Source organism: Nicotiana tomentosiformis, chromosome 6 (assembly GCF_000390325.3).
Source record: "Nicotiana tomentosiformis chromosome 6, ASM39032v3, whole genome shotgun sequence".
NCBI classification, from domain to species: Eukaryota; Viridiplantae; Streptophyta; class Magnoliopsida; order Solanales; family Solanaceae; genus Nicotiana; species Nicotiana tomentosiformis.
Genome location: NC_090817.1, coordinates 126,531,940 through 126,558,471, shown reverse-complemented (window position 1 = coordinate 126,558,471; position 26,532 = coordinate 126,531,940). Strand labels below are relative to the sequence as shown.

The following is a 26,532-nucleotide window of genomic DNA, read 5'->3' as shown; positions in this document are numbered from 1 at the left end:
TCCCCACACTCAAAGTAGCTCCCCGGTACTGGTGGTGGTGTGGACTGAATTGGGACCCGAGAACCAGAATAACTGCTAGAAGCACTAGGTGCAAATGAACCCTGAACTGAAGGGGCACGGGACGAACTCTGGGCTGGGAGGGCACTAAGAGATGACTGGCCCTGATGAGAACTATAGAACCCTAGACGGATGGTGCACCACGGTGAACTGGACGACCCGTTTGAGCGTGTCTATAAGGACGACCCCTGCCGCGGTAAAATTGACCCCCTAAAGGAACACCGCTAAAATCACCTGGTCCAGAAGGCCTCTTGGCCTCCCTCTCTTCACGTTTCTGACTGCGAACCATCTCTATCTTCCGAGCAATGTCAACTACCTCATCAAAAGTAGCAACTGATACTCTCTCCCGAGTCATAAGTAACCACAGCTGATATGTGAGTCCATCAATGAACCTCCTAGTCCTCTCCCTATCAGTAGGAACCAACCAAACTGTGTGATGATCCAACTCAGAAAATCTCATCTCGTACTGCGTTACAGACATGCCATCCTGATGTAACTGCTTAAACTATCTGCGTAGCTCCTCTCTGCGAGACTGCGGCACGAACTTCTCCAAAAAGAGAACGGAGAATTCCTTCCATGTAAGTGGTACTGCACCAACTAGACTGCGCCTCTCATAAGCCTCCTACCATCTGAAGGCAGTCCTAGAAAACAAAAAAGTAGTGAACGAGACTCCACTGGTATCCAGAATACCTGCTGTCCGAAGCATCCGTTGACACTTATCCAGAAAACCCTAAGCATCCTCTGACTCAGCACCGCTAAATGATGGAGTCGAAGCCTCCCAAATCTCTCAAGTCTCCTATGCTCATCATCTGCCATAACGGGGACTACCGGGGCCTGAGCAGTTGCAGCCGGCTAGGTTGGTAGTGCCCCTGGTATCTGAAGTCCCTGCACTACCTGCTCTGGAGCACGGGCAACGAGGTATAAGTACCTCCCCTGGCCTGAGAAGTGGCTGGTGTGGCCTGAGCCAAAACCACCTGAGCAAGGCCAGTGCAAACTTTCAATATGTGAGCCAAAGCCTCCTGTAGGCCTGGAATCTCGATGGGCTCAGCTGGTGCCTGAGCGGGTACCACCGGCTCAACTACATCTGGAATCTACTATTGAGTTGGAGCAACTGGTGGTGCTAGAGGTGCTACTCCAACTGCTGTACGAGCAACACCCCGACCTCTACTTCGTCCCCGGCCTCTACCACGGCCTCGGCCTCTCGCGGCCCTAACTGGTGGCACTGGTGGTTGACCATCCGATCCGGTAGTACATGTCCTCACCATCTGTGAGATAATAGAATAACAGAATTTTTAGTTTCCGAAATCAACAAGTTCACATGATAGAATACAAGAAAGTAAAATTTTCCTAAGGGTTCGGCAGCCTCTCGAAGATAAGTATAGACGTCTCCGTACCAATCCGCAAGACTCTACTAAACCTGCTCAAGACTCGTGAGACCTATGTAACCTAGGCTCTGATACCAACTTGTCACGATCCAAAAATCTCAACCATCGTGATGGCGCCTATCTCGATACTAGGCAAGCCGACAACAGTAATAACCCACCATTTCTTTTAAATACTGAAAATATAATAATTAATTTAAGGAGAAATCTTCCACCAACACTGAATATAAATTTACTCCCAAAACCCGGTGTCACTGAGTACATGAGCATCTATACATTACAAGTTTGGTAAACCCGATCTATAATAATCTGAGACCAAATAAAATAAATAAAGGATATGGAAGGAGAGAGAAGGTCTGCGAAACACAGCAGCTACCTCTGAATCTCCGGAAAATCAACTGTGTGAAAGAATCAACACCCACTGTATCCGGGATCACCTAGATCTACACACGACGTTGTAACGATCCGGCCGGTCGTTTCGAGAGTTATAGCCCCATTTTCCTCATTTCTACTTCTTTTTGTGTTATTCAGCTATATTATATTATATCGGGTTAGTTGGTTCAGGACCGGAGTGGTTTCAGATTGAATTGAGACACTTAGTCTCTTAAGTAGAAACTTAAGTTAGAAAAGTCAACCGGATGTTGACCTATGTGTAAACGATCTCGAATATGAATTCTGATGGTTACTTTAGCTCCGTTAGGTGATTGTGGACTTAGGAATGCGTCTATAATATGATTTGGAGGTCCGTGATAGAATTAGGCTTGAATTGGCGAAATTGGAAATTTGGCGCTTTCAGTCGGCATTGGAAAATTTGATATCGGGATCGGAATGGAATTCCGAAAGTTGGAGTAGGTTCGTAGTGTCATTTGTGATGTTTTTGCAAAATTTGAGGTCATTCGGACGTGGTTTGGCTAGTTTTGGCATCGGTTGCCGAATTTAAAAATTTAGAAGTTCTTAGGCTTGAATCCGAGGGTAATTTGATGATTTGATATTGTTTTGAGTGATTCGAAGGTTCGGGTAAGTTGGTATGTTGATATATGACTTGTTCGTATTTTTGGTTGAGGTCCTGAGGGCCTCAGGGTGATTCCAGGTGGTTAACGGATTTGTCAAAGCTGGAAAATGCAGCTGAAGCTGCTGCTACTGCTATTTTCGCACCTACGAAAGAAAGAGTCGCAGGTGCGAGGCCGCTGGCGCGTAGGGAGTGCGCAGGTGCGGGCAATGCTGGGCTAGGCAGGTTGTGCAAGTGTGAGTTTGAGGTCGCATCTGCGAGCCCGCAGGTGCGAAACCTGGGGCGCAGATGCGGAAAGGAGATGCTGGGCAGGCTTCGCAGAAGCGGAGGAGACGTGCAAGTGCGCTTTCGCAGGCGTGGGGTTTTGGGCCGCAGATGCAGAATCTGGGCTCCTTAGTGAGTTTCGCACCTGCGATGAATTTTTCCGTAGGTGCGGTGGCGCAGAAGCGTGAAATATTCCGCAGGTGTGAAAAACCTGGGCAGAAACCATAAATAGAACCCTTCGCGATTTTGGTTCATTTCCATCATTTTCAAGTCGGTTTTTGGATCTTTTGGAGTGATTTTTGAAGGGTGATTCAAGGGCTATCACTGAGGTAAGTTTCTTGAGCCCTAATACTCGTATATTTGGTGATTTCTCATTGTTTAATCATGTAATTAGTGAAAACGAGGGGTTAGGACTTGGAATTTTGCGAGAGTAATTTAAGGATTTGAAGGATCAAACGATTTCGAATTTTGATGAATTTGGTATGGTTAGATTCATGAGTGAATGCGATTTTTAGTTTTGTAAATTTTGTTAGATTTTGAGACGTGGGCCTGGGGGACGGGTTTGAGCCAATTTCGGGTTTTGGTCTAATTTTGTAGCTTTTCTTGTGGAATTCATTCCATTAGCGCGTATTGATGGTATTGTACTGATTGTGAATAGATTCGGAGCATTTAGAGGCCGAGTCTAGAGGCAAGAGCATTGCGGGGTAGAGATTTGACCGGTTCGAGGTAAGTAACGACTGTAAATCTAGTCCTGAGGGTACGAAACCCCGGATTTGTTTTGTATCATTCTAATATTTTTAGTGACGCACATGCTAGGTGACGGGCGTGTGGGCGTGCACTGTTGGGGTTTTGTGACTTGGTCCGTCCCGAACAGCTGTAAAGTTGCATATTTTGTTGAAACTATATGATACTTATATGTTTTAGAAAAAGTTTATGTAAATTGGTTTGAATGCCATGTTTGGGCTAGGGGTGGGCATTCGGTATTTCGGTTCGGTATTTAAGAGTTTTGGTTCGGTATTTCGGTATTCGGTTTATCAATTGTGTATATCAAATACCGTACCAAAGTATTTCGGTACGGTTCGGTATTTTTTATTTTGGTTCGGTACGGTTTCTGTTTAATACATATTCATGTGTCGTACTACCAAGTGCTAAGAGCCTAAGCATTAAGCAAAAGGCAACAACACTAAATAATCAAATCCGCCATTCTGATTTCTGCCTAACAAAAGGTGTATAAGTAAGGCAGCACCACAACACTAAATAATCTGCCAACTGCTATTCTGCCTAATAAAAGGCAGCAAGGAAGCAACACTAAATAATAAAGTAAGCAAGCCAGAAACACTAAATAACAAAAGGCGTGTAAGAGCACATGATTATCACATTCACAGCAAGTACACACCTGATTATCACATTCCTAACAAGTACTTGAAAGGGAAAAGAAGTAAATAAATATCACAGCAAGCTCAGATAGTAACAACTACTAACGAGTAGCAGCAACCAGCAGAATTAAACACAGTGCAACAAAAACATAGAGGGCATCCCTCTATTCAAGTTTACACTAATAGTCTCAAATCAACTTAGTCTTAATTCTTAAATACGGATTTCGGGAAGACGCTCAAGACAACGCCTAATATGCTTTCTTAAACAATATGTGTCATCCCTCTTTGGATGAACATTAGGAGCACGGGTCATGATTGCACTTGAACCTAAAAAAAAAGATAAATCATAAGTTAGAATATTATTTTTTTGATGATAATAAAACAAAACTACAAAAGTATATCACCAAACAAATAGAGTATTAAACTTACCACTCAAGTTACAAGTTGCAACTATACATCAAACAATGCTAGTAGTGCTTGCATTATTTTCCATATCTAAAGATAATTCGACCAAATATGTCATATAAATAAACAAGTATGATATATTATTTTGAACTAAAATACACACAAAATATTAAAGCTAACCAAACTCGAGTTCCTCAAGATACTCCCAGTCTTCTTCAACACTAATAGGATTCTTTTCTTCTCTAAGCCAATATTGAACACAAACAAGAGCTTGCACACATTTAGGAGTCAATGAACTCCTAAATGAATCAAGAATACGGCCACCGGTGCTAAACGCACATTCTGACGCCACACTAGAAATTGGAATGGCCAACACATCACGAGCCAACTCTGAAAGAATAGGAAATCTAGGAGCATGTGTTTTCCACCAACTTAAAATATCAAATTCTTCACTAAAAGGCTCTTGTTCTTCACTAATGTATTTATCCAACTCCGATTTAGCACCCCCACTTTCATTGTCTTCCTTTTGTTTCTTCAAGTGAAGCTTCGTCTTTATTAATGATGCAGTTAAAATACTCCCACTAGATGTATTAGATGTGTTATTAGATGAAGTAGAACTAGATGGAGATTGAGGACAAGATCCAGTTGAATACTTTTTTAGATACTCTTCAAACAAAGAATTCATATAAGCATACACCTCATCATTTATTTTCTTCCCTTTTTCCTCCCCAAAAAGTTCTTCAAGTTCAAGGCTAACATATTCAAATTTGTTACGTGGATCCAAGGCGGAAGTAATAAAAATCATTTTATTTATCTTTTCAGGCTCACCCCAATACTTCTTGAACTTTTCTTACATCCGCTCAGCCATTTTTCTCAAATGCTCATCCTCACTAATTAAACACATTTTCAAATGATAATAAAGTTCAGATACATCCTCAAAATGAGAATTACAAGTGACATAACGTGAACCTGAAACGTTTTTGGTGAGCTCGTGAAATCTTGTAAGAAACGCTATCACATTCCTCACATTCACCCAATCATCAGATTCAAGAGGACCTGCACTACTACCATCTTCACAAAGATGAGAACATAGATAAGCAGAAAATCCATCATCAAAAAGATGAAACTTGTCAAAGGCCTTTTCAAAGTTTTGTGCTCTATCCAACATAAAATAGGTGGAATTCCACCTAGTAGGAACATCCAAACATAATGTTTTGGTACATTCTAACTTTACATGTGCACAACACTGTTTGAATTTTAAGGTCCTTGCAGGTGAAGATCTCACATACCTCACAATATTTCTAAGACATGTGACAGAAGCATCAATTTCTTTCAAATAATCTTGCACAATTAGATTTAGTATATGAGCCATGCATCTCACATGAAGATGTTTACTACTCATCATATTAGTTTTTCACATATCTAATTTTTTAGACAATTCTTTGACTGTGACATCATTTGAAGAAGCATTGTCCACGGTAATAGTGAACACCTTATCTAATTTCCATTCAAGCAAACAATTAGAAATAGCTTTAGCCATCTCTTCACCCTTGTGACTAGTGATAGGGCAAAAATTTAGTATTCTTTTATGCAACTTCCAATCCCTATCAATGAAGTGGGCTGTCAAACATATATAATTTATTTTTTGCAATGAAGTCCATGTGTCTGTTGTGAGGCAAATTTTTGGTTTTGCTTCTCTAAAAGACCTTTTTAGATTTTGCTTCAATTCACCGTAAACTTCATAACAATCCCTTGTTATTGTTCTACGAGAAGGAAGACGAAATAATGGTTGAGTTATTCTCATAAAATTCATAAAGCCTTCCTTTTCTACAAAGCTAAATGGTAGTTCATCAATAACTATCATCTCAATTAAGGCCCTCCTAACCACTTCTTGATCAAATTTCCAAAGCGATCCTCCATCATTTTGGCAAGATTAAAAATTTATCTTTGTTTGACTATTATCTTTATCAATGTAAGGTGGGTATTCTTTGCATCTAGCTAAATGATTTTTCAATCTTGTTGTTCCATTCCTAGACGTATTAGCAGCATAAGCTTGCTTATAATATCTACACTTTACTTTACCGACCCCATTTACCGCAAATTTATCAAAATGTTGCCAAACTTCGGATCGAGGTTGCATGGCTTTTCTTTTCTTAGAATCTTGAGTATCAATTGTGTTGGTGTTGCTATCTTCAATAATAGGTAAACTTTTAGTTGAACCGGCATCACTTACTCTACTTTCATCCGCCATCTATACAAAATTAAAACAAATATAAACACAAATTGAGACTAGAGTTGAGTTTAGATAATCAAAGTCTAAAATGGAGGTTGACAAGTATTTGACAAGGATATCTACGAGTTTCTGGGCTACTGTTTCCCTAACATAATTTTGTAATCTCATTAGAGATATATTTATGTGATTATCTTTGACTATAAATACTAGTAATTGAGAGCAAGAAAAAATAATATTATGCAAAGAGTGGAATCTGGAAGTGAGTCTTCATGTCAAAGTTAGTAACCTTCTATAAGACAATTAATGTAGACGTTCAGTTTCCTTTTTTATTTTACAAATATAGAATTTGTTAGATGATTTCATTATTATATCAAATGAAGATAATCAAAATAAAGTACGCCACCTAACAAGAAAATGCCTCTTTGCACGCCACCTAGTGAAAGATAATCACATAAATTCTTTTTGCTTGCCCACCCCTAGTTTCCACTCATTCAAATCTTGTAGTTTAATAACTCTACTAAAAAACTAATCCCACTCTTTACAAGTTTACATGTCACTGGAATCTTTAGGTTCAAAGTTGAATTTTTCAGAACTTGTTTATGAAGAGATTAGCCATTAAAAAAAAATAAGTGGCAAAACAAAGAGTTTTCCTTATTCCAAGAACTACCAATTAATCTACCATAAATTATTATAAAAAACTGAAGATTGAAGAATGAAAAGTTATGAACCTTTTGAAGAGTTGAAGATTGAAGAATGAAGGTAAAAAATAAGGAAACCAGCAGTCACACTTGAGAGTCGTCGGCGCCGAGGTCGTGAAGTCGCTGTGACATCGTCTGACTCGTCTCTATCGCGCCGAGGTTCTCATTTTTCTGAGTTATCTCTCACAGTCATAGCTCTTTGCCTCTTTAGCTAGGTTTCTGTTTCTCCCTTTCTAATTTCCTGTAGTGAAGTGAAACTAGGAAAATACTAAAGAGGGTAAGAGTTGGGCCTTATTGGGTTGGGTTGGGTACTAGGGCAGTGTAGAGAATTAGAGATACAATATATTAGGTTGGGCTTGGCAGTATAGGTCCAACATAAAATTCTTTAAAATTCGGTATTTCGGTGTACCGAAATTTCAAGATCCAAATACCGAGGACCGAACCGTTATACCAAAATACCAAAAATATAATACTGAATTATACCGAAATAACGAAAAAACCGAAACCGAAATATTGAATTAATTCATTCCGGTTCGGAATTTGGTTTTTCAGATTTTATGCCCACCCTTAGTTTGGGCCTTGTGCCACTGCTGTTTGGACCCTCAGGGGCCTTTTCTTACTATGCTCTCACTGTTTTCGATTGAAAATCTATACTCAGTCATGTTTATACTTGTTTATCGCATACTTAGTTTTATGACTCTATTTTGATGCATATAAATATTTTGGGCCGAATGCCCTGTTTTACTGAAATATCCGAGTGGCTTGAGAGGTTTATGACTGAGTGAGGCCGAGGGCCTGATTTGTGAGGATATTTATGGGATCGGGCTGCACGCCGCAGCATGTTGCATATTTATGGGATCGGGCTGCACGCTGCAGCATGTTTGATATAGGCCAAGGGCCCGAGTGATTTATGCCATGATTTGGCTTGATATAGCGCTTGGGCTGAAGAAGCCCTCCGGAGTCTGTACACACCCCCAGTGAGCGCAGGTACCTGTTGAGTGCGAGTGCCGAGTGCTGAGTGACTGGGAGGCATGAGTGATTATGAGGTATGCCCGATTGGCAAGAGTGATTGTGAGGTATGCCCGAGTGGCACAAGTGACTGTGAGGTTTGCCCGAATGGCTGTTCATGATTTCATCATTTTTGCTCACCTTTGCATTTTTCCTCTATTTGAAAACTATTGAAAAATATCTTTAAATGATTTTTTAGTGGAACTGGGTTTAAACGAGATGTTTGATTCAAATTCTGATTTTAAAAGCATGTGGTATTTTACTAAGATTTCCTTATATGAACGTTATATGCTTTATTGCTCGTCACTACTGCTCAGTCTTTATTTATTGTTGTTACTTACTGAGTTGGCACACTCACATTACTCCATGCACCTTGTGTGCAGATCCAGGTATAGCTGGACACGGTAGCGGTTGTTGATTATTCTGATTGCAGATTTTTCCCAGGGATAGCAAGGTAGCTGCCTGGCGATCGCAACCCTGCTCTTCTCCCTCTTATCTTCCTTTAGTTGTATTTAGCTATTTTCCAGAATGAGTTAGTCTTGATATTGTTAGACAGATTGTAGTAGATGCTCATGACTAGTGACACCCCGATATCGGGCTTTTCTCTTTCCGCACTTTTGTTTTGATTTGAACTCCTTTGCGAAGGTTTTTATATTAAATAGCATTGAAATTATCTTTGAAATGAAAATATCGGTTTGTTTTGGAAATGAGTCGGCTTGCCTAGTTCCACGATAGGCGTCATCACGATAGGGGTTTGTTTGGGTCATGACAGATTGGTATCAGAACCTAGGTTACATAGGTCTTACGAGTCATGAGTGGGTTTAGTAGAGTCTTGCGAATCGGTACGGAGACGTCTGTACTTATCTTCGAGAGGCAGCAGAACCTTTAGGAAACTCCACATTCTTAAATTCTTGTCGTGCGAATCTGTTAATTCTAGTAACTAAACATCTGTTGTTTCATTCTCTCACAGATGGTTAGGACTCGTGCTACCAGTCAGGAGGGCCAGCCACCAGTACCACCAGCCAGGGCCGCGAGAGGCCGGGGCCGCGAGAGGCCGGGGCCGCGGTAGAGGTTGTGTTAGGGGAAGAGGTGCAACCCATACAACAGCAGGGGCAGTACCTGCAGATCCACCGGTTGTCCCTGATCAGGACCAGGTTCCAGTTGTTGATGCACCAGCTCAGGCACCACCTGTGCCTATTGTGATTCCAGGCCTTCAGGAGGCTCTAGCTCAGATTCTGACAGCATGTACTGGCCTTGCTCAGGCGGTCTCTATTTCGATGGCCGCAACCACTTCTCAGGCCAGGGGAGGCACTCAGACTCCCATCGCTCGCATACCCGAGCAGGTTATTCAGGGACTTCAGACACCGGAGGCACCACCAGCCTAGCCGGTTGCAGTTACTCAGGATTATGTGGTTCCCGCTATGCCTGAGAATAATCAGTGTAGGTTGGAGAGGTTTTGGAGACTCCAGCAACCACCTTTCAGTGGCACAAAGAAAGAGGATGCTCAGGACCTTTTGGACAGGTATCAAAGGATACTCTGTACTGTTGGTATTCTGGAGACTTGTGAGGTCTCATTCACTACCTTTCAGTTTTCTGGGGCTGCACTCAGATGGTGGGAGACTTATGAGAGGCGTAGGCCTGTTAGCCCAGCACCCCTTACTTGGCAGTAGTTCTCCGTGGTCTTTTTAGAGAAGTTCGTGCCTCGATCCCGCAGAAAGGAGCTGCGCAGACAGTTTGAGCAGCTTCGCCAGGGTGATATGTCTGTGACATAGTATGAGATGCGGTTCTGTAAGTTGGCCCGTCATGCGATCAGGTTGGCTCCCACGGACAGGGAGAGGAACACGAGGTATATTGATGGTCTCACTTATCAGCTACAGTTGCTCATGACCAGAGAGAGGGTTTCGGGTGCTACTTTCGATGAGGTTGTCGACATTGCTCAACAGATTGAGATGGTTCACGATCAGGAGAGGGTTGAGAGGGAGGCCAAGAGGCCTCGTGGTCAGGGTGGATTCAGCGGTGCTCCTTTTGGGGGTCAGTTCCAGCACGGTAGAGGTCGTCATTTCAGACAAGCTCAATCAGCTCGGCTATTTCATCGGGGTGCATCATCTGCCCATGGTTCTCACAGTTCTCATCAGGGCCACTCATCACTTAGTGCCCTTCCAGCTCAGAGTTCGTCCCGTGCTCCACCTGTTCAGGGCTCTTCCATGCCAGGTTCTTCTACCAATCATCCCGGTGCTAGGGGTTCCCTTCAGTTTCTGGCACTAGTGCCAGGGAGTTGTTTTGAGTGTGGGAAGCTTGGACATATGTAGAGGCATTATCCTCGTCGTCATGGAGGTCTATCTCAGCAGAGAAGTCAGCCTCTGACTTCAACACCAGTTACCTCACCACCCGCCCAGTCAGCTCGGGATGAAGGTCAGTCAGCTAGGGGTCGCCCTAGAGGGGGAGGTAGATCAGGGGGTGGCCAGGCCCGTTTCTATGCCCTCCCTGTCAGACCAGATGCTATTGCTTCAGATATTGTGATTACAGGTATTGTTTCAGTTTGTCACAGATGTTGTGATTACAGGCATTGTTCCACGTATTCATATGTTTCCTCGTATTTTGCCCATTTTCTGGATATGCCCCGTGAGTCTTTAGTTTCTCATGTTCATGTATCTACTCCTATGGGCGATACTATCATTGTGTACCGCGTATATCGGTCATGTGTGGTGACTATTGGGGGTCTAGAGACCTAAGTAGACCTTTTGCTGCTCAGTATGGTCGACTTTGATGTGATATTGGGTATGGATTGGTTATCTCCATGTCATGTTGTTCTAGATTTCCACGCTAAGATGGTGACGTTGACTATGCCGGGAATTCCGAGGGTTGAGTGGAGCGGTTTTGTAGATCATGTACCAAGTAGGGTGATTTCATATTTGAAGGCTCAGCGCATGGTTGAGAAGGGTTGCCTATCTTATTTGGCTTTTGTGAGGGATGGTAGTGGAGAGACTCCTATCATTGATTCTGTTCCGGTGGTACGTGATTTTTTAGATGTGTTTCTTGTAGACCTGTCGGGCATGCCGCCTGACATAGATATTTACTTTGGTAATGATTTGTTGCCGGGTACTCAGCCCATTTCTATTCCACCGTATCATATGGAACCGGTGGAGTTGAAGGAATTGAAAGAACATCTTCAGAAACTCCTTGATAAGGGGTTTATTCGGCCTAGTGTGTCACCTTGGGGTGCATCGGTTCTATTTATGAAGAAGAAGGATGGTTCCATGAGAATGTGTATTGATTACAAGCAGTTGAACAAGGTCACAGTCAAGAACAAGTATCCTTTGCCTCGTATTGATGATTTATTCGACCATCTTTAGGGAGCGAGGGTATTCTCCAAGATTGATTTGAGGTCCAGTTATCACCAGCTGAAGATTCGGGATTCAGATATTCTTAAGACAGCTTTCAGGACCCGATATGGCCATTATGAGTTCTTGGTGATGTCTTTTGGGCTGACCAATGCCCCAGCAGCGTTCATGCATTTGATGAACAATGTATTCCAGCCTTATTTGGACTCATTCAATGTTGTATTCATTGATGACATTCTGGTGTACTCTCGTAGCTAGGAGGAGCATGCTCAGCATTTGAAGATTGTATTATAGAGATTGAGGGAGGAGAAGCTTTATGCGAAGTTCTTCAAATGTGAGTTTTGGCTCAGTTCAGTAGCATTCTTGGGGCACGTGGTGTCCAGTGAGGGTATTCAGGTGCATCCGAAGAAGATAGAGGCGGTGCAGAGTTGGCCCAGACCGTCCTCAACCACGGAGATTAGGAGCTTTCTTGGTTTGGCAGGTTATTACCGTCGCTTTGTGGACAGATTTTCATCTATTGCATCGCCCTTGACCAAATTGACCCAAAAGGGTGCTCTATTCAGGTGGTCGGATGAGTGTGAGGAGAGCTTTCAGAAGCTTAAGACTTCTTTGACCACAGCTCCAGTGTTAGTTCTGTCATCAGCTTCAGGTTCTTACACCGTGTATTGTGATGCCTCGAGGATAGGCATTGGTTGTGTTTTGATGCAGGAGGGTAGGGTGATCGCCCATGCCTCGCTCTAGTTGAAGACCCATGAGAGGAACTATCATGTCCATGATCTTGAGTTAGCAGCCATTGTTTACGCCTTGAAGATTTGGCGCCATTATTTGTATAGGGTTCATTGTGAGATCTATACTGATCACCGGAGTCTGCAGTATCTGTTAAAGTAGAAGGATCTTAATTTGCGTCAGCGAAGATGGTTGGAGCTTCTTAAGGACTATGATATCACTATTTTGTACCAACTGGGGAAGGCCAATATGGTGGCTGATGCTTTGAGTCGCCGCGCAGAGAGTTTGGGGAGTTTAGCATATCTTCCAGCAGCAGAGAGACCTTTGGCATTGGATGTTCAGGCCTTAGCGGGCCAGCTTATCAGATTGGATATTTCGGAGCCTAGTCGGGTATTGGCTTGTGTGGTCTCCAGGTCTTCTCTTTATGACCGTATCAGGGAGTGTCAGTATAATGACCCCACTTGTTTGTTCTTCAGGACAGGGTTTGGAGAGGTGATGCTAGGGATGTGACTATTGGTGATGACGGCGTGCTGAGAATGCAGGGCCGGATATGCGTGCCTAATGTAGATGGGTTTCGAGAGTTGATTCTTGAGGAGGCCCACAGCTCGCGGTATTCCATACATCCGGGTGTCGCGAAGATGTACCAGGATTTGAGGCAGCATTATTGGTGGAGGCGGATGAAGAAGGATATAGTTGGGTTTGTGGCTTGGTGTCTCAACTGTCAGGAGGTTAAGTATGAGCATCAGAGACCGGGTTGCTTGCTTCAGAGACTAGAGATCCCAGAGTGGAAGTGGGAGCGGATCACCATGGACTTTGTAGTTGGCTCCCACGGACTTTAAGGAAGTTCGATGCTATTTGGGTTATTGTGGATCGGCTGACCAAGTCCGCGCACTTCATTCCAGTTGGTACTACTTACTCTTTGGAGCGGTTGGCTGAGATTTACATCCGAGAGATCGTTCGCCTGTATGGTGTCCCATTTTCCATCATTTCAGATACGGGCACTCAGTTTACATCGCAGTTTTGGAGGGCCGTGCAGCGAGAGTTGGGTACTCAGGTTGAGTTGGGCACCGTTTTTCACCCTCAGAAGGACGGGCAGTCCAAGCGCACTATTCAGATATTGGAGGACATGTTGCGTGCTTGTGGCATTGACTTTGGGGGTTCATGGGACCAGTTTCTACCACTCGCAGAGTTTGAATATAACAACAGTTATCAGTCGAGTATTCAGATGGCTCCGTACGAGGCTTTATATGGGAGGAGGTGTAGATCTCCGATTGGATGGTTTGAGCCGGGTGAGGCTAGGCTCTTAGGTACAGACTTGGTCCAGGATGCATTAGATAAGGTGAAATTGATTCAGGAGCGGCTTCGCACGGCGCAATCTAGGCAGAAGAGCTACGCGGATAGGAAGGTCCGTGATGTGTCTTTTATGGTTGGGGAGAAGGTTTTGCTGAAGGTATCACCCATGAAGGGTGTTATGAGGTTTGGGAAGAGGGGTAAGTTGAGCCCCCGGTTCATTGGTCCTTTTGAGGTGCTTCAAAGGATAGGGGAGGTGGCTGATAAGCATGCCTTGCCACCCAGCTTGTCGAGTGTGCATCCAGTGTTTCATGTTTCCATGCACCGAAAGTATATTAGAGATTTGTCCTATGTTTTGGATTTCAGCATGGTTCAGTTGGAGAGTGATATGACTTATGATGTGGAGCCGGTGGCTATTTTGGATCGGCAGGTTCGAAGGTTGAGGTCAAAGGATATAGCTTCAGTGAAGGTGCAATCTGAGAGGTCAGCTTGTGGAGGAGGCCACCTGGGAGACTGAGGGGGAGATGCGGAGCAGATATCCACACCTATTCGAGATTCCAGGTATGTTTCTAGACCCGTTCGAGGACGAACGGATGTTTAAGATGGGGAGGATGTAATGACCCGGACGGTCGTTTCGAGAGTTATAGCCCTGTTTTCCCCATTTCTACTTCTTTTTATGTTATTCAGCTATATTATATTATATCGGGTTAGTTAGTTTGGGACCGGAGTGGTTTCAAGGTGAATTGAGACACTTAGTCTCTTAAGTAGAAACTTAAGTTGGAAAAGTCAACCGGATATTGACCTATGTGTAAATGATCTCGGATTTGAATTCTGATAATTTCGTTAGCTCCGTTAGGTATTTTGGACTTAGGAATGCGTCCGGAATGTGATTTGGAAGTCCGTGGTAGAATTAGGCTTGAATTGGCGAAATTGGAAATTTAGCGATTTTGGTCGGCATCGAAAAATTTGATATCGGGGTCGGAATGGAATTCCGGAAGTTGGAGTATGTTCGTAGTGTCATTTGTGATGTGTGTGCAAAACTAGAGGTCATTCTGACGTGGTTTGGTTGGTTTCGGCATCGGTTGCCGAATTTGGAAATTTAGAAGTTCTTAGGCTTGAATCCGAGGGTAATTCGATGATTTGATGTTGTTTTGAGTGATTCAAAGGTTCGACTACGTTGGTATGTTGATATATGACTTGTTGGTATTTTTGGTTGAGGTCCCGAGGGCTTTGGGGTGATTCCGAGTGGTTAACGGATTTGTCGAAGTTGGAAAATGCAGCTGAAGCTGCTGCTACAGCTATTTTCGCACCTGCGGAAGAAAGAGTCGCAGGTGCGAGGCCGCTGGTGCGCGTGGGGAGTGCGCCGGTGTGGGCAATGCTGGGCTAGGCAGGTTGCGCAGGTGCGAGTTGGAGGTCGCATCTGTGAGCCCGCAGATGCGAAACCTGGAGCGCAGATGCGGAAAGGGGGATGCTGGGCAGGCTTCGCAGAAGCGGAGGAGACGCGCAGGTGCGCCTTCGCAGGCGCGGGGTTTTGGGCCGCAGATGCAGAATATGGGCTCCTATGTGAGTTCCGCACCTGCAATGGATTTTTTCGCAGGTGCGGTGGCGCATAAGCGTGAAATATTCTGCAGGTGCGAAAAACCTGGGCAGAAACCATAAATAGAACCCTTCGCGATTTTGGTTCATTTCCATCATTTTCAAGTCGGTTTTTGGAGCTTTTGGAGTGATTTTTGAAGGGTGATTCAAGGGCTATCAGTGATGTAAGTTGCTTAAGCCCTAATACTCGCATATATGGTGATTTTCTGTTGTTTAATCATGTAATTAGTGAAAATGAGGGGTTAGGACTTGGAATATTTCGAGAGTAATTTAAGGATTTGAAGGATCAAACGATGTTAGATTTTGATGAATTTGGTATGGTTAGATTCGTGAGTGAATGAGCTTTCCAGTGTAAATTTTTTTGGATTTCGAGATGTGGGCCCGGGGGCCGGGTTTGAGCCAATTTCAGGTATTGGTCTAATTTTGTAGCTTTTCTTGTGGAATTCATTCCATTAGCGCGTATTGATGGTATTGTACTGATTGTGAATAGATTCGGAGCATTTTGAGGCCGAGTCTAGAGGCAAGAGCATTGTGGGGTAGAGATTTGACCTGTTCGAGGTAAGTAACGATTGTAAATCTAGTCCTGAGGGTACGAAACCCCGAATTTTTTTTGTATCATTCTACTATTTTTAGTAACGCACATGCTAGGTGACGGGCATGTGGGCGTGCACTGTTGGGGATTTGTGACTTGGTCCGTCCCGTAGCAACTGTAAAGTTGCATATTTTGTTGAAACTATATGATACTTATATGTTTTAGAAAGAGTTTCTGTAAATTGGGCTGAATGCCATGTTTGGGCCTTGTGTCAGTGCTGTTTGGACCCTCAGGGCCTTTTCTTACTATGCTTTCACTGTTTTCGATTGAAAATCTATACTCAGTCATGTTTATACTTGTTTACCGCATAACTCAGTTTTATGACTCTATTTTGATGCATATAAATGTTTTGGGCTGAATGCCCTATTTTACTGAAATACCCGAGTGGCTTGAGAGGTTTATGACTGAGTGAGGCCGAGGGCCTGATTTGTGAGGATATTTATGGGATCAGGCTACACGCCGCAGCATGTTGCATATTTATGGGATCGGGCTGCACGCCGCAACATGTTTGATATAGGCCGAGGGCCTGAGTGATTTATGTCATGATTTGGCTTGATATAGCGCTTGGTCTAAAGGAGCCCCTCCTGAGTCTGTACACACCCCCAGTGAGCGCAGGTACCTACTGAGTGCGAGTGCCGAGTGTTGAGTGACTGGGAGGCATGAGTGATTGTGAGGTATGCCCGAGTGGCACGAATGACTGTGAGGTTTGCCCGAGGGGCTGTATATGAGTGATGTTTTTCCCGAGGGGCTGTTTATGATTTCATCATTTTTGCTTACTTTTGCATTTTTCCTCTATTTGAAAACTATTGAAAAATATCTTTAAATGATTTTTTAGTGGAACTGGGTTTAAACGAGATGTTTGATTCAAATTCTGATTTTAAAAGCATGTGGTATTTTACTAAGATTTCCTTATATGAACGTTATATGCTTTATTGCTCATCACTACTGCTCAGTCTTTATTTATTGTTGTTACTTACTGAGTTGGCACACTCACATTACTCCATGCACCTTGTGTGCAGATCCAGGTATAGCTGGACACGGTAGCGGTTGTTGATTATTCTGATTGCAGATTTTTCCCAGGGATAGCAAGGTAGCTGCCTGGCGATCGCAGCCCTGCTCTTCTCCCTCTTATCTTCCTTTAGTTGTATTTAGCTATTTTCCAGAATGAGTTAGTCTTGATATTGTTAGACAGATTGTAGTAGATGCTCATGACTAGTGACACCCCGATATCGGGCTTTTCTCTTTCCGCACTTTTGTTTTGATTGGAACTCCTTTGCGAAGGTTTTTATATTAAATAGCATTGAAATTATCTTTGAAATGAAAATATCGGTTTGTTTTGGAAATGAGTCGGCTTGCCTAGTTCCACGATAGGCACCATCACGACTGGGTTTGTTTGGGTCGGGACAGAAGTGCAGGGTGTAGTATGAGACTATGAGTACAACCAACTCAGTAAGTAACAATAATAAATAAAGAACTGAAAGTAGTGACGAGCTTCTTAGCTTAGTCCAAATACAGTACTTTCCAACATAAAAGGGTAAGCATGCTCTCAAGTTCAACATTTAAAATTTCACATAAATTTCATATCAAATTTGACTGACCAAAACAGAATAATGTTTTTCCCGAAAATTCCAAAATAGGGATATATGACAGTTGAAATGAAGCAAATAATGCAATCAATGCATCCTCTCAGAGTAACAGTCACTTAGTCCTCTCATTCACTCCAACCTCACAGTCACTCTTTCCTCACAGTCACTCAGCACTCGGCACTCGGCACTCGCACGCAGTAGGTACCTGCACTCACTGGGGGTGTGTACAGACTTCGGAGGGGCTCCTTCAGCCCAAGTGCTATATCAAGCCAATCATGACATATAATAATGAAACATGCTGCGGCGTGCAACCCGATCCCATAAATATCCTCACAATTAGGCCATCGACCTCACCCAGTCATCAACCTCTCCAGTCTCTCGGGCTCAAGATGTCATGAAAATCAACCCAAAATGATAATATGAATCATCAATAAATAGCAACAGAGACTAAGATATGATATGAAATAAATGAACATGACTGAGTGTGAAATTACAATTTGAACATATAATTCAACCACAGAAATGACCCAGTAGGTACCAATAATATCAACATATGTCTAAGCGTGATTTTTTTAAAATACGAGTCTCAGCTCAATTTTCCTCTAACACGTAGAGAATGTACTGATATCAACAGATTATTCAATTATACAGTTCTATGGAATTTGACCAAGTCATAATTCCTACGGTGCATGCCCACACACCCATCACCTCAAAACCAATCACATAACACATAATCCGGGGTTTCATACCCTCAAGACCAAATTTAGAACTATTACTTACCTCAAACCGTGTAATTATTTATTCCGTTATGCCATTGCCACGAGAATTGTTCTCCGAAAGCCTCGTATCTAGCCATAATTAATTCGATTCAGTCAATACCAATTATTGTAATTAATTCCACAAGGAAATCTAATTTTCCAATAAAATTTCGAAGTTCACTCAAAAATCGCCCATGGGACCCATGTCTCGGAACCCGACAAAAGTTACAAAATATGAACGCACATCCAACCACGAGTCCAACCATATAAATTTCACCAAATTCCGACATCAACTTGATCCTCAAATCTTCAATTAAAGTCTTTGAAGATTTCTACCATTTTCAACCCAATCTTTACCCATTTGAACTCAATAATATTTTCATAAACCTTATTGGTATGTGTATGCATAAATAATAATCTAACACCCAAGAATCATGCTCTTAATTACCCATCTTTACTCAAACTCGAAATTGAAGACTATGGGTTAGAACATTACCTCTTGGGTGAAGAACTTGTGATATTTTCTTGTTGGATTTAAAGCTTGAACAAGATCTTGATGAACAAACCACTTGAGCTTCTTCCTCTCTCTAGAACACTCTCCCTTCTCTCTAAAAATGACAGATTTTGGCTCAAAAATGAGCTTCAAGGGCTATAAATCGAAGTTGGGTCGGGTAAAAAATTAGAAAGAATGGAAGTCCCGACGCAGTTTGCCACAAATCTACCTCGGCACCACAAAACCTTAATTTCCTTAGCAAAAATTCTCCGGGGTCGTTACACATAAGTCAACATCCGGTCAACTTTTCAACTTAAATTTTAAATCTTGAAACTAAGTGTTCCATATCATTCCAAAACCTCACCGGAACCGAACCAATTACCCCGGCTAGTCAAATAACAATCGTAAATCACAATTTTCCCATTACTCAAAACGACTGACCGACTCGTTACAGTATTAAAATATAAGAATGAAGTTGAATGGTCTAACATCTGAATCTATTTGGCGATTTGAGTTGTTGGAGGCTTGTGGCTAACTTATGAGCCCTATATGAATATTAATCAATATTTTAGGTCATGTTTTGATGTAATTAGGATATCTAATTGTAGATATCGATTTGTTGGTGATGTTTGAGCATTTTAATCAATATTGGAATGATGGAAGAATATTGAAATCTTGTGAATGTTAATAAGGCGAAAGCGAGCTAAGTTGATTAAAACTTACTCTACTTGAGGGACTTTCTCTAAAAGCATATTTTGAGTTAATACTTAAGTTGTTTGCAAATGTGCTTTCGTGTTTGTGGGGACAAATAAGTACGGATGTCTCAATGTACTAAAATATTATGTTGCATATGTAGTGTCATGCTGTTTTATAAAATTTTATTTTAAATCTTGTTGACAAAATGACACTCAAGGTAAATGTTATAAGTTTTTATCAAAACTCGCGTATTGAAAAGAGTATACATATTTGAGTGCTAAAGATAAGTTTTTATGGAAAGTATTTCTTTTGAAAATTGATGAGCAGAATAGCACTTGTGGTATCTTGTAAAGATTGAGGTTAAATTGCTAAAGGTTTTAGCATGTAAAAGGTTGTTTACTTAATTTTGTTTAAATGATTTAGATTTTCTATAAATGTTATGATTTGATAAAAATAGATCATTTGAAGCTACTATGCTAGAATCTATTTTTGAAGTATCAAATGTTTAAGAAGTTACTTGTGTTCACCGAGATTGACTTCGGATATATTGTGTTCGTTGTCATGAAACTACACGTACCGGTGTAGGCGTAGATGGCCACTTTGTGGTATAGACTACGGTAGGGTGCTCTCCCTCGAGAGAGTACTATTTTGTGCTATTATTAGCATGACTGAGTCGATTCGTACGACACTACGATGAGATGATCTGAGCAAGTAGGGTATATGATACTTGCCGCTAGGTACATAACCTAGTTGACCTTCTTATATCGATGATGGTATAATACTCCCAGTGAAAGGTAAGGATGATTTTCTTATGTTTAGGCCTAAGGAGGCGAAAGTGATTTCGATGACTTAAAGCAAATAAAATTATTTTGTATGATTTTATCCAAAATCTTGGGTTAATATAAATGTTTTAAAAGTATATATTGTGGGTTATGTTTCACTTGTCTTTTATTTAAATTGACAAGGATCATAAATTGATAAAACATTTTATCGTTTTATATCAAATATTGATGCATTATTTTTATAAAGTTTGTTCCAAAAACTTAAGTTAGAGAGAGTCTATGACACTTATTGAGTACCACTGTGGTGTACTCAGGCCTTAGGGGGACCCTTCAGGGTTCCGCTTACTTTACATGTTTCAGGATGATGTATGATACGTGGCATGCAGTCAGGCTAGGATGACTCTCTTTCCGAGGTATTATGAAGCACCACTTTTATTTCGTGGTAGCTATCATGTTCTTTCTTATTTTATTTTGTTGGAATTACTCCAAGTGTTGGTTCTATTATTTGGTATAGAGGCTCCATAGATAGTTGTGGGATTGTAAAAATAGAATTTTGGACGTCATGCATAAAGGAATAATTATTTAATTTGATTATATCATTTTTATGAAAGGTTTCATGTATGACTTTGGAAATGAAAAAAATATGTTGTGACTTGATTTGAAAATGTACAAGATTTTCAATTGGCTTATGCAATTATACTTGGTCTTGACATATGGGTTGGTTCACTCGAGTCGGGTAGTGTGCCGGGTGCCGCCACGTGAATTTGGGTCGTGACAAAGTGGATCTTCTTGATTTGGTGTTATTTGACTAAATTGGTGACTATGGATCGTTTGTATTGGTATTTGGAGGTTTTGTTTCAAATTTGAGATTATTTTGAGCATATTTGAGGTGGTTTGATCGACATTGAAGCACAATTTCGAAGAACACTTTTATTGAACAATACAGAAAAATTATGATGATCGGGTAGACTTTGATAATAATTTACAAATATGTCAATTACGGATAACACAAAATCATGCCAATCTTGTAGAGTTTGTGAACTAACCGACAAATAGGTTGATTGCAGATTATACAAAATCATGATAATATGATAGATTGGTGAAGAGTTGAACAATTACAAAGTCATGCCAACCAAGTAAAAATTATGAACAATTAACATTATAGTTAGAGTAAATATAAAGCATAAAATCTACCAATCATGTAAAAACAAATTTGACAAGCTATAAGTGTATGTGGGGCCGAAGTTATTTTTTAAATTATTTACCGACCAACCCCTTATAGGGCCATTCTTGTCCATCACCTTTTTTTAAGAGATGACTTTTGGTAGAAATGACACTAGGTAGCCATTCTAAAGGGTTGCGATTTATAAATTAGCTAGTGCGTCCTCAAATTCAGTTTAATATTTCAGCACCAAAATATTTGAATTGACTTGAATTTATAATATTTTTAGTTTAAAATTTCAGAATAAAATAAATATTGATTAATCTGTAAATAGCATCCCGAAAATGGCTATATGTGCACTTGCCCCGTTGTAATACATCTTGGCCGAAATCTTTAACGTAAGGCTATCCAAGTACCACGATGCCAATCTTCTTGACGGCCCAGGTTAATTAGGCGGAAAATTCCGTACAATTAATACGATCTTCGCTTTCCAATGTAGAAAACTGCAATTGTAATCTTTACCATCAAAATATAGCATAATAATGAAAAGTATAATGCTAGTACGTACTTTGTACTTTGTTTCTGAAATTTGATTTTTAATATTAAACTCTATAAAAACGACTGGAAACCAAATACCTCCTAGCTTCACGAATCACGAAGATGCTTTCTGTTCACTTTACACTTGGACCCCAAACCATACACACACTGCTCCAACTCGCTCTTCTTCTTCTTCTCCGCTCATATTTCTGCAGTTTCCTGCTCAGTTCCATCGTAAAGCAGACGCTGTTTCCATATGACAGAGAAGAGATAAAGAAAATTCTCAAAATTACTAATGCACATTTGATTTCCTTGAAAATATTATGAGAATGGAGAGAGAATCCTCTGATGAAGAAGAGGATCATGAGAATCTGATAGCGCAAAGTGAACGCCGAAACCATCGTTCCGAATCTCCGCAGCGCACCACATTCCAAATTGACGAAACTGCGAACACTCGCCGCTTCAATTTCAGCTTCAATAAGAGGTATTTCTTAGCGATTATACTCCCAGTTATTATCCTCATCCTTTACTTCACCACAGACATTAAAAGCCTCTTCAAAACCAGCGTTATAAACGTTAATTACGATGCCTCCATCAATCGCATGCGCGAGTCCGAATTGCGGGCACTGTATCTCCTTAGACAGCAAAACTTGGGGCTTTTCAAGTTGTGGAACCACACATTGCTTGATAATTCTTCTAATAAGCCTATTGCCAATAACAGTAATTTAGATAAACTGAAATCGGATTTGCTCAGTCAGATTTCATTAAATAAGCAAATTCAACAAGCTCTTTTGTGGTCTCATCAATTAGGGAACTCGTTAAGTGCATTGGATAATGCTACAGATACTAGTCTCGACGGCTATGGTGATTTACATAGCTGTAGGAAGGTGGATTATAGATTGTCTGAGAGGAGAACTATTGAGTGGAAGCCAAGGCCGGATAAGCATTTGTTTGCAATTTGTGTGTCGGGGCAGATGTCAAATCATTTAATTTGTTTGGAAAAGCATATGTTTTTTGCAGCGCTGCTTAACCGCATTTTGATCATTCCTAGCTCTAAAGTAGACTATGAATTTCATCGAGTGTTAGATATTGATCATATTGACAAATGCTTGGGGAGAAAAGTAGTTGTAACATTTGAGGAATTTGCAAAAGGACAAAAGGGTCATATGCACATAGATAAATTCATTTGCTATTTCTCTCAGCCACAGCCTTGTTTTATGGATGAAGAGCGTGTTAAGAAGTTGAAGTCATTAGGGGTTTCTATGAATAAGCTCGAAGCTGCTTGGATTGAGGATGTTAAGAACCCGAAGCCAAGGACTGTTCAAGACATTATGACAAATTTTTCCTCGGATGATGATATTGTTGCAATTGGTGATGTATTTTTTGCCGATGTGGAAAAAGAATGGGTAATGCAACCTGGTGGCCCCATTTCACACAAATGCAAGACACTCGTTGAGCCAAGTCGTCTTATTTTGCTCACTGCCCAGCGTTTCATCCAAACATTCTTGGGAGAGAACTTTATAGCTCTTCATTTCCGCAGACACGGTTTTTTGAAGTTCTGGTATATTTGCTTTTCCTAGCTGTATTTACTGTTCAATTATTTGTGCTTTAGCATATGCTCTAGTAGTGGGAATCAAAGGCAGGGACTTTTGGAATTTCTAATAATCTTATTACCAAATTGCCTTAGTATCATAACAGTTTAAAAATTCATATTACTGCTACAGTTACCAAAGCTTCTAAGCTTAGTACTTTTATCATGACATAGTTCCTTGCCTCCAATTTTATTTGTCTATTTCATAGCAATGCCAAAACACCAAGTTGCTTCTATCCTGTTCCTCAAGCTGCGGATTGTATCAACCGTGTGGTTGAAAGGGCCAATTCAGCAGTAATTTATCTCTCCACAGATGCTGCAGAAAGTGAAACTGGTCTACTTCAGTCACTTGTTGTTGTCAATGGGAAAACTGTACCACTTGTTAGAAGGCCTGCTCGAAATTCAGCTGAGAAATGGGATGCTTTATTGTACAGGCATGGGCTTGAAGGAGATCGTCAGGTGAGTTAGAATCCAACTCTTGGAAATGCACTTGGTTGATATTCATGCAGATTACTGGTAATAATTTATGTATCAGTTACTGAGAAAACCAGTTGGCCACTTTGTTACTGGATCTACTTTGCACTATTAATATGGACCCAGCCTTTTCTCTAAATCTTAGCTTATCAAAAGCAAATTGAGTTACCTGGGTAAACCCTTGGTCTTGATTGAAGTTAAATAGACATCCTATTAAACCTAGTTAAGGATAGAGTGTCTGATCTAAATTTCTAGGTCTGCTTCAGCCTAAAACTGGAAGAAGATTGCTCATCTCCACATTGTACTTGCATCTGAATCAATTTTAGACAGATCAAGTTAATTTCATTTTTAATTTAGTTTTAGCTAATAAGAAAAAGCCGATAGTATGGTAAAAATAAACCATACTGTAATCAATCCAATAATGAGAGTAGACCTAATCTTTTCCCTAGATTTGCTAGCCATCCTAACCTTCTAATTATTATTGTTGCTTCTGTAGTTCACTATCCATTCAAGGTTCCTTACCTCCCTCCTTCCCTGTTCTATGAAACTGAAATTGTTTCTGCACTCGTAAAAGAAATGAACTTCATTTTTTAAACACGATAGAACTTTGGGATGGACAAGAAAGCACGCTACACGAGAAGGATTGTATAAACAGGCAAGTTGTTGTAACTAGGTTGTTTTGCGTTTAAAATAAAATTTTACTTGACTGACCTCAAAATCTGGATTAAATGAAGACAATTCGTTCAACTAAAATCCTTGGATCCTACTGCCTATTAAATATGCCGTTCAAAGTCATCAATCCAAGATGACTCATGTTTCCTCAATATTGCATAGTTTTATGGCTTCTCCACAATATTGTATGAAACGATGTTAAGACAAATGTATAAGAACCAGTCTTTTTTCATAGAACATTCTTCTGCAACTCTTGTTATAAATATTGACATAGGGTGATAAGCCATTATACATTCTCTTTTGGATCTTTTTTTTTTTCCGCATTCTCCTAAGTCTGTTTTTAATCTTCATGAAGGTGGAAGCTATGCTGGACAAGACCATTTGTGCTCTGTCTGGCGTGTTTATTGGATCAATGGGCTCTACTTTCACAGAGGATATTTTGCGGCTTCGGAAGGATTGGGGATCAGCATCACTTTGTGATGAGTATTTATGCCAGGGTGAACGTCCGAACTTCATTGCGGATGATGAGTGAACCTGATAATGATTGATTTTCTTATAGTCAGGTAACACATTCTGCTCCTGAAGCTGGAATTACCAGAAGGCGTTTCTAACAAGTTACCATGCCTGAGTTGAATTCCCTACTTATTTGGAGAAATGAAAGAATACGCTAGTTTAGAAGTTAGGACTGATTTCTGTCAATGTCAAGTACGTTCCGTACTTGGGTTGCAGTCTCATTGCGGCAGAAGGCATATTGGCCCGATTCTTTTGATCTGTAATCTAGTGTATCAATATTATTAGCTTTAGGAGATGGTCATTGTCTTGCTCCTTGTACCTAGTGTTACTTGATCATGATTAGCGTTATTTGGTCTGCTGCTCACAGCTCACGGAAGAGAAAGGTGCTATTTGTACATCATGCATCTTTACAAAGAGAAAGCGGGTTAACTCTCCTTTTTCACTTGATGAACAGAAGCTTATAACCGCAGAGGGAATTTGCTCCAGGAGTTTGCATTTTTCCGTGAGGGGAAGCATGCATTCAAATTGACCATGTAATTTTATTAAAGGAGACAGAAGTAGTTCGCTCGTATGCATTTGTAGTGTACCATTGTAATTTAGTTTGTACACAATGCATACTTAGGGCCCGTTTGGATTGGCTTAAAAAAAGTGGCTTTTAAGTTAAGTGCTTAAAAGCATTTTATAAGTGCTGGAACTTGTTTTATAAATAAGCAGTTACGTGTTTGGATTAAAGTGCTGAAACTTAAAACAAGCTGATGAAGTATTTGGTAAAAGTGCTGGTAAGCACGTTTTCTTGTTAAAATGACTGAAATATCCTTAAAGTTGTTAACATTATAAAGAAGATGATGACCATAATATTATATTTTCCGTTCATAGCTTCAAATTCAGGGGCAACACGTAAATTCATTGAATGATTTGATTTTAGAATATAGTTACACCAATTTAAAAAAAAGGAAGGATTCAACGACCAAAAAAATTAAATGTTATGGAATCAAAAAAAGAAGCTAAAAGAACAATATTTACAAAATATTGGAATATATCAAACATTATTTAAAAAAACTATTGTTTGCTTCACGTTAAGAACTTCAAGAAATTGACAAATATTGGAGAATGGGGAAAAAAAATAGTATGTTGTAGGGTTTTTACTTAGGGGTAATTTCGGGATTAAGAAAAATTATAAGGGATAAGAATGTAATATCTTTGGTCAAAGCAATATGGCTTTTAAGCCAATTTAGAAAAAAGCTGGGTTTTCCAACTTATTGGTTTGGCTTTTTGTAAGCCCATTTTTTTT

The 26,532-nt window shown here is 40.7% G+C and overlaps 2 protein-coding genes across 3 annotated transcripts; one reads left to right on the top strand and one right to left on the bottom strand.

The window, feature by feature from the left end:
- Nucleotides 1-4,299: 4,299 nt before the first annotated feature.
- On the bottom strand, nucleotides 4,300-5,298 carry LOC138894732 (zinc finger BED domain-containing protein RICESLEEPER 2-like). Its single transcript, XM_070179460.1, has 2 exons — nucleotides 4,674-5,298; nucleotides 4,300-4,415 (listed from the first exon to the last, which is right to left on the bottom strand). The coding sequence occupies exons 1-2, from the start codon at nucleotides 5,296-5,298 to the stop codon at nucleotides 4,300-4,302; spliced, it is 741 nt and encodes a 246-aa protein (XP_070035561.1).
- Nucleotides 5,299-22,055: 16,757 nt separating this feature from the next.
- LOC104103642 (O-fucosyltransferase 36-like) lies at nucleotides 22,056-25,926 on the top strand. Of its 2 annotated transcripts, XM_009611556.4 has the most exons (4): nucleotides 22,056-23,552; nucleotides 23,792-24,041; nucleotides 25,084-25,291; nucleotides 25,609-25,926. In XM_009611556.4, exons 1-3 carry the CDS (start codon nucleotides 22,315-22,317, stop codon nucleotides 25,258-25,260), a joined length of 1,665 nt encoding a protein of 554 aa, XP_009609851.1. In that variant the 5' UTR covers nucleotides 22,056-22,314; the 3' UTR covers nucleotides 25,261-25,291; nucleotides 25,609-25,926. The 2 variants fall into 2 exon arrangements, with proteins under 2 accessions (XP_009609851.1, XP_009609850.1); XM_009611555.4 differs by having other exon boundaries at nucleotides 22,057-23,552; nucleotides 25,084-25,926.
- Nucleotides 25,927-26,532: the final 606 nt, after the last annotated feature.